Raw genomic sequence first — 8,793 nt, 5'->3', positions numbered from 1 at the left:
CGGCTGCATTCGTTTTTTTTTTATTTTTTTTTTGTTTTTTTAATTTCTAATTTTCATTTAGTGATCCAGCAAGTCTGTTTTTCAAAAGCACGCGTTCTCCAGCAGAATGCATCAGTTTACAGAGATGAGACAAACCATTTACCACCAGCAGGGGTTTATTTAGCCGATTTGTAATGTATTTAAATCTGCTAATACATTTTTTTATTTATTTTTTGGATAAAGTAAGACCCTGTCAGATTTATTTTTTTTAGTAAAGGAGGTTATAACCCCTGTCTTTTTTTTTTTTTTGGGGGGATAAAAGTAAGGAAGGTTATAATAACCCCTGTCATATATATTTTAAATTTTATTTTTATGTTTTTGGGGATAAAGTATGAGCAGTATAGCCCTGCCAGATTTTTTTTTTTTTTAGAAAAGGTTATAACCCCCCCCCCCCCCTTTCATATTGTTTTTGTGGATAAAAGCAAGGGAAGTCATAACCCCTGCCAGATTTATTTTTAGCATCTGTACCCCTTTGGGGAGATTACCCTTCACTTCCTTTCCCATAGCCAAACAAGAAGTGAGAGAAAGTTCCCCCCCCCCCTCCCGGTCACCAGAACTAGTGTCCCCATTGGAAGATTTCTCCTCTATTACTTTTCTGGTGACAACCCAAAATTTGGGATTTTCTTTCGCCTTCAATGATAAACTGTAAACAGGACAACTAGAGGGGAGGATTCTCCCTACGGGGACACAGACCACAGTAAAAACTGACAGGAGGTCTAGTCCATTCCGCGCTAACCAAAAAAATAAATAAAAGTTTTGCCTTTAGTTATAATTTAACACTCCCCCTGGCTGACAATGCTACCGTTTGATGTGCCTCCTGTGCTCTTTCATCCAGAGTTGTGCGTCACTAATACAGGAAGTGTGCTACTGGCCAGGTCACCAGGTTAAAACAGAAGGGAAAAAAAAAAAAAAGCACCCTAAAAAAATATTATATAAAAAAAAAAAAAAAAAAAAAAAACCCAACCCTAAAAAAAATTAATCTAAAAAACAAAAAGGAAAAAAAAACGAATGCAGCCATCACATCCAATGATTGGTAAGCTGCAACATTTTACATTTTTGGCTTTGGGTTTAATACGGCTTTAAAAAAAAAGGTTTTAAAAGTTTGGAATATAAAATTAATAAATGATGGATACATTTTAAAAGATTTTAACAAATTTATAGTCTGCCCAAAAATAAAAAGGGAAGAAGAAAAATATTGCTATTTTTTTCTGCTGAAGATTAACTTTGAGACCCCAGTGAAGTCAGTGGGTGGAGACCTTTCATGACCGCTCGCTCTTCTTCACATCTTCAAATCCCGGTAACATTTTCATGTAAATTCCAGGAATTTAAAGAATGACGCCATTTTCTGGTTACAATTGAAATTGCACAACACAGATTTCAAAAAGCGATTTCCAAAATTGCAAAAAATAAAATAAATTGCAAAGCTTAAAATCTCTCCTGGGAAGAGAGATTACTTTCCAGATCCAACCAACTCATTAAAATCGGATCCCACTGATCCTGGGGACCCTTCCCTCCAAGCCTGGTGTCCTTCAATGATCCCAAGCTCGGGGACCTTCCCCACTGATCCCAGAGACCCTTTCCTCCAAGCCCGGGGATCTTCCCTACTGATCCCAGGACCCTTTCTACTGAGCCCCGGTCCCTTTCCTTCAAGCCTGGGACCCTTCCCCACTGATCCGAGGGCCCTTTCCATTCATCCTGGGGCCCTTTCCCACTGATCCCAGGACCCTTTCCATTCATCCTGGGGCCCTTTCCCACTGATTACGAGCCCTTTCCTCTGAGCCTGGGGTCCTTCCCACTGATTCCAGCACCCTTTCCCACTGATCCCAGGATCCCTGCCCAATGATCGAGGCCCTTTCCATGATTTCACTGATCCCAAGACCCTTTCCTCTTAGCCCCGGTCCCTTCCACACTGATCCCGGGTGTCCTTTCCTCTGAGCTCGGGGCCCTTTCATCCAAGCCTGGGGCCCTTCCCACTGATCCCGGGGACCCTGCCCAATGATCCAAGTCCCTTTCCTCTGAGCCCCAGGCCCTTTACACTGATTCCGAACCCGGGGCCCTTACCCACTGATCCCAGGACCCTTTCCTCTGGGCCCTTCCCACTCATCCTGGGATCCTTTCCTCCAAGCCTGTGGCCTGTCCCACTGATCCCAGGGCCCTGCCCAATGATCCCAGCACCCTTGCCTCTAAGCCCCTGGCCCTTCCCACTGATCCCAGGACCCTTTCCTCTGGGCCCCGGGCCCTTCCCCACTGATCCCGGGACCCTTTCCTCTGGGCCCCGGGCCCTTCCCCACTGATCCCGGGACCCTTTCCTCTGGGCCCCGGGCCCTTCCCCACTGATCCCGGGACCCTTTCCTCTGGGCCCCGGGCCCTTCCCCACTGATCCCGGGACCCTTTCCTCTGGGCCCCGGGCCCTTCCCCATGACCCTTTCCTCTGGGCCCGGGCCCTTCCCCACTGATACAAGCCCATTCCTCTGGGCCCGGGGCCCTTCCCCACTGATCCCATGACCCTTTCCTCTGAGCCCCGGTCCCTTCCCCACTGATCCCGGGGCCCTTTCCTCCAAGCCTGGGGTCCTTCCCGCTGATCCCAGAGCCATGCCCAATGATCCTGAGGCCCTTCCCACTGAGTCCGGGGCACATTCCTTACATCCTGGGGCCCCTTCCTTACAATGCAACTCAACAAAATATTAAAAAGGTTCCTGCACTACTTTTCTGTGACTTCAGGGTGATGTGAGTGCCATAGACTGAAATGTTAACATGCAAAAGTCCCAAGGAAATAACAAGCAAGTCGCAAGGAAGTCCCAAGGAAATCGCAAATGTCGCAAAGAACCAAGGAAATAGCAAGCAAGTCCCAAAAGGAAGCTACAAAGAAGTCCCAAGGAAGTCGCAAGCAAGTCACATAAAAGTCTCAATAAAATAGGAAATTCCATGGAAATTGCAAGCAGTTTGCAAAGAAGTTCTAAAGAAAAGAGCAAGCAAGTCGAAAAAAAAAAAAAAAAAAACCACACACACAACATGGAATTGGCAAGAAAGTTACAAAGGAGTCCTAACTGCTCAGTGTCTGCTATCCCTCCATTGGCTTCCACTCATCCAATTAAATTCAAGATACCAACAATAAAAAAGCCATCCACCAATCTTTTCCCACCTACATTACTAATCTAATCTCATAATACCAACCTAAGCCTGGTGTCCTTCAATGATCCCAAGCTCGGGGACCTTCCCCACTGATCCCAGAGACCCTTTCCTCCAAGCCCGGGGATCTTCCCTACTGATCCCAGGACCCTTTCTACTGAGCCCCGGTCCCTTTCCTTCAAGCCTGGGACCCTTCCCCACTGATCCGAGGGCCCTTTCCATTCATCCTGGGGCCCTTTCCCACTGATCCCAGGACCCTTTCCATTCATCCTGGGGCCCTTTCCCACTGATTACGAGCCCTTTCCTCTGAGCCTGGGGTCCTTCCCACTGATTCCAGCACCCTTTCCCACTGATCCCAGGATCCCTGCCCAATGATCGAGGCCCTTTCCATGATTTCACTGATCCCAAGACCCTTTCCTCTTAGCCCCGGTCCCTTCCACACTGATCCCGGGTGTCCTTTCCTCTGAGCTCGGGGCCCTTTCATCCAAGCCTGGGGCCCTTCCCACTGATCCCGGGGACCCTGCCCAATGATCCAAGTCCCTTTCCTCTGAGCCCCAGGCCCTTTACACTGATTCCGAACCCGGGGCCCTTACCCACTGATCCCAGGACCCTTTCCTCTGGGCCCTTCCCACTCATCCTGGGATCCTTTCCTCCAAGCCTGTGGCCTGTCCCACTGATCCCAGGGCCCTGCCCAATGATCCCAGCACCCTTGCCTCTAAGCCCCTGGCCCTTCCCACTGATCCCAGGACCCTTTCCTCTGGGCCCCGGGCCCTTCCCCACTGATCCCGGGACCCTTTCCTCTGGGCCCCGGGCCCTTCCCCACTGATCCCGGGACCCTTTCCTCTGGGCCCCGGGCCCTTCCCCACTGATCCCGGGACCCTTTCCTCTGGGCCCCGGGCCCTTCCCCATGACCCTTTCCTCTGGGCCCGGGCCCTTCCCCACTGATACAAGCCCATTCCTCTGGGCCCGGGGCCCTTCCCCACTGATCCCATGACCCTTTCCTCTGAGCCCCGGTCCCTTCCCCACTGATCCCGGGGCCCTTTCCTCCAAGCCTGGGGTCCTTCCCGCTGATCCCAGAGCCATGCCCAATGATCCTGAGGCCCTTCCCACTGAGTCCGGGGCACATTCCTTACATCCTGGGGCCCCTTCCTTACAATGCAACTCAACAAAATATTAAAAAGCTTCCTGCACTACTTTTCTGTGACTTCAGTGTGATGGGAGTGCCATAGACTGAAATGTTAAAATGCAAAAGTCCCAAGGAAATAACAAGCAAGTCGCAAGGAAGTCCCAAGGAAATCGCAAATGTCGCAAAGAACCAAGGAAATAGCAAGCAAGTCCCAAAAGGAAGCTACAAAGAAGTCCCAAGGAAGTCGCAAGCAAGTCACATAAAAGTCTCAATAAAATAGGAAATTCCATGGAAATTGCAAGCAGTTTGCAAAGAAGTTCTAAAGAAAAGAGCAAGCAAGTCGCAAAAAAAAAAAAAAAAAAACACACACACAACATGGAATTGGCAAGAAAGTTACAAAGGAGTCCTAACTGCTCGGTGTCTGCTATCCCTCCATTGGCTTCCACTCATCCAATTAAATTCAAGATACCAACAATAAAAAAGCCATCCACCAATCTTTTCCCACCTACATTACTAATCTAATCTCATAATACCAACCTAAGCGTTCTCTTCCTCCTCCTACTCTCTAACTCCCTTGTCACCTCCTCCACCCTCTGGAACTCCCTACCCCAATCTGTCCGGTTATCTCCTACTCTGTGTGCTTTTAAATTTAGACCATTCCGGAAGCCCTTCCTCTCCAGAGAAGCCTACCCTGCCCCCCACCCAACAACTTTACTATTTTCTCCATCACCTCCTCCCCCACAGCTATTACCACTTGTATCTCATGACCCTCCCTTCTAGATTGTAAACTCTGACAAGCAATGGCCCTCCGATTCCTTCTGTATGAATTGTACCGTCTGTCCTCATGTTGTAAAGTGCTGCATAATAATAATAATAAAATCACAAGGAGATACCAAGCAAGTCACACAAAAGTCCCAAAGAAGTAGCAAGCAAGTCACAAAAGGGTTCCATGGCAATAGTAAGCAAGGTCACAGAGAAGTTTTAAGGAAATGGCAAGCAGATTGCACAGAAGTCCCAACGAACTAGCAAGCAAGTCCCAAAGAAGTCCCATGGAAATGGCAAGCAAGTCGCACTTCCAAGGAAATGGCAAGCAAGTCGCAAAGAAGACCCGTGGAAATGGCAAGCAAGTCGCACTTCCAAGGAAATGGCAAGCAAGTCGCAAAGAAGTCCCAAGGAAATAGCAAGCAAGTCGCAAAGAAGTCCCAAGGAAATAGTAAGCAAGTCAGACTTCCAAGGAAACGGCAAGCAAGTTGTTCCATGGAAATAGCAAGCAAGTCCCAAACAAGTCCTTTGAAAATAGCAAGCAAGTCACAAAGAAGTCCCAAGGAAATAGCGAGCAAATCGCAAAGAACTCCCATTGAACTAGCAAGCAAGTCCCAAAGAAATAGCAAGCAAGTTGCAAAGAAGTCTCAAGGACATAGTAAGCAGATCACAAAGTCCCAAGGAAAAAGCAAGCAAGTTGCCTGACTTTGGGGTCGCAGCAGTGTGAACGGAACCTTACATCTGCTCTTGGGCCCCCCTCCCCCATGGTGGAAAGTGCGACCTTTGCGACTCTGGTGGAAAAAAAAAAAAACACCGTAGGCAGTCGGGGACTTTCCCTACTAAACCTATACCGATTATACCCAAAGGGTGGTCAAAGTACGAGCCATTGTCTGACCAAAAGTTCATCGATGACCAGACAGAGATACATTGTAATCATTTGTTAACTCCGGTAAAGACATTTCGTAGGATCTTTCGGAGCGCTTTGATTGGCCCGTGTGTGGAAGCTTAAGGGTCCAACTTTACCTTGCAAGAGAAGATCATGGCAGCGATCCCCAGAGGCCAACAGCAGCACAGGAAGTTGCAGATGGACCAGCACAGGTAGTCGCTGTGTCTTGGCCGGATCATGACCGATTGAGGATTTACCACCACCACGTTGGTGCTCTGCTGGCACATGAGGGGCTGTTGAGGTGTTGGCATGGGTGCCGATGGGTAGTACGGTTGGTAGTATGGTCCTGGAGCTGGGGGCCCAGGAGCCGGAGGGTAGTATGGTCCCATATCCGGGGGCCCAGGAGCCGGAGGGTAGTATGGTCCCATATCTGGGGGCCCAGGAGCCGGAGGGTAGGGTGGCCCCATATTTGGGTGCCCAGGAGCCGGAGGGTAGTACGGTGGAGGGGGACTGCTGGGGTCTTGCTTTTCAGATGGATAGCCATCCTGGAAGCTTGGATTCTGCATGATCCTTCTCCCTCCCGAAAATTCTCAGATTCCTTCACACAAACCACTGTGCTGCCCTTTACGCCTCTTGGATGCAAAATGAAAGAAGAGCACAAGGTCTGCTAAACTGTCTGTTACCCCTCCCCCTCTCCGGCCCAGCCCCCACCTATAACAATCTCTTTACCAACTCTCTCCCACGTGAAGATTACTCACATTTTTCTGTAAACAGGAAACATACGTGCAGCTTCCTCATTCCATATAAATTGAAACAGATATTTTTTTTTATTTATTTTTTTTACTAATTCCCACAATTTTGTTCAAAGTTTATATTTGGAGAAGAAAATAAAGCAACGAAAAAGAAATTAATAGATACATTTTAAAGATGTTTTTAAAATCCTTGACTATAAAATAAAGAAATGGATACATTCTAAAAATGTTTCAAAAATTTTGACTATAAAATAAAGAAATAGATACATTATAAACATGTTTTAAAAATGTTAACTATAAAATAAATAAATGGATACATTTTAAAGATGTTTTAAAAATTGTAACTATAAAATAAATAAAAAGATACATTTTAAAGATGTTTTAAAAATTGTAACTATAAAATAAATAGATACATTTTAAAGATGTTTTAAAAATTTTAACTATAAAATAAATAAATACATACATTTTAAAGATGTTTTAAAAATTTTGACTATAAAGAAATGGATACATTTTAAAATAACTATAAATACTATAAATAAAGAAATGGATACATTTTAAAGCTGTTTAAAAAAAAAATGATTATAAAATAAAGAAATAGATACATTTTAAAGATGGTTTAAACATTTTAACTATAAAATAAATAAATAGATACATTTTAAAGACATTTTAAAATCTTTGACTATAAAATAAATACATAGATACATTTTAAAGATGTTTTAAAGGTTTTGACTATAAAATGAATACACAAATAGATAATTTTTAAAGATGTTTTAAAAATTTTGACTATAAAATAAAAAAATTAATAGATGCATTTTAAGGATATTCTAAAAAAAAAAATGTTGACTATTAAATGAATTAATTATTGGATCATTTTTAAAGATGTTTCAAACATTTTTGACTATAAAATAAATAGGTTTATATTTAAACGTTGTATACCCCGCTTTCACATTTTTACCTAAAGGTAAGCCTATAATAAGGTAGATAAAATGTATATCTCCTAAACCTGTACGGTTTAGGAGATATTCACTTTGCATGCAGTTGCTGATCTCAGCGGCGCATGCGCTCTGGTGGTCCGGCGGATGCTGCTGGAAAATCAGAGCTCCTTGCCGGAAAGAGGACTCCCGTGCGCATGTGTGGGAGTGACGTCATCGCGACTCCGGCCGAACCCAGAAGAAAGGTCGAGGGAACATGTCAGCTCCATCAGCAGTGACCGGGAGGCGATGCCGGCACTTCATTCTAAGCTAAGTATGTCATAATGAGCTAGTATTTGTTGCATACTAGCTCCTCATTCCTTCGCCCTACAGCATACAACCACTTTAAAGATGTTTTAAAATTAGGGGCATTGTGACCGCACTCGACGATGGCCACTCGGTAAGAGCGTTCCGCTCTTAGCCCCTGTACACACGGTCGGAGAATCTGTCGGAATGCGTCTTATCGGACCATGTCGTCAGATAATCCGACTGTGTGTGGTATGCATCGGACTGATTCCGTCCGACCCAATTTTCCAACATGTTGGAAATATTTCCCGACCAACTGGGCTGGTCGGACCTAATCCGATCATGTGTATAGCATTTTGATCGGACCAAGTGCCACGCATGCTCAGATCAAATTCCTACATCAAAGCTATTGGCTACTAGCCTGAATGTAGTCCCATCGTAACGAAATTACGTCATCACGTTCTGAAAGATCTGATTTTTCGCCAACTTGGCCCAACCGTGTGTATGCAACAGTTTCGGACACAATCCGTCTGACTAAATCCGACGGGCAGAATCCGACGGATTTGGTTGGCAAAATCTCCGACTGTGTGTACGTGGGCTTAGGCTGGAAAATAACACCCGGTTCAGGTCCCACCATGGCTTTTCCGACCTCAGGCCAGCATCTCTACCTGCACCAGATCTCTGGGAATGACTAGGTGGCACAGAGATTATTCCCTGCAGTGGAAGATGGACAGCTTCCTCCCTCCATTGCCGCCCAGGCTCCAACAAAATGGCGGTGGACGCAAAAATGGTTGGTGTCCACCTTAGGCGATGCCAGCATGGGGCAAAGAGAGATTATACCTTCTTTTCTCCCAGCCATACTGTACCACCTATATATCCATT

The 8,793-nt window shown here is 45.8% G+C and overlaps 1 protein-coding gene across 1 annotated transcript in view; it reads right to left on the bottom strand.

Annotated features, from left to right (window-relative positions):
• LOC143933501 (uncharacterized) overlaps window positions 1-6,603 on the bottom strand; it is a 10,568-nt gene extending 3,965 nt beyond the window's left edge. The window contains exon 1 of the mRNA XM_077456414.1: window positions 6,080-6,603. Within this exon, the coding sequence (XP_077312540.1) occupies window positions 6,080-6,508 (429 nt within the window). The 5' untranslated portion in view covers window positions 6,509-6,603. The remainder of the gene's footprint in view (window positions 1-6,079) is intronic.
• Between the last annotated feature and the right edge of the window lie 2,190 nt (window positions 6,604-8,793).

The sequence above is a fragment of the Lithobates pipiens genome, unplaced genomic scaffold (assembly GCF_037356315.1).
Source record: "Lithobates pipiens isolate NorthernLeopardFrog02 unplaced genomic scaffold, aLitPip1_a1.2 Scaffold_27, whole genome shotgun sequence".
In the NCBI taxonomy this organism is placed as follows: Eukaryota; Metazoa; Chordata; class Amphibia; order Anura; family Ranidae; genus Lithobates; species Lithobates pipiens.
The sequence above is the reverse complement of the archived record's forward strand: the minus strand, read 5'-3'. Positions and strand labels throughout refer to the sequence as shown.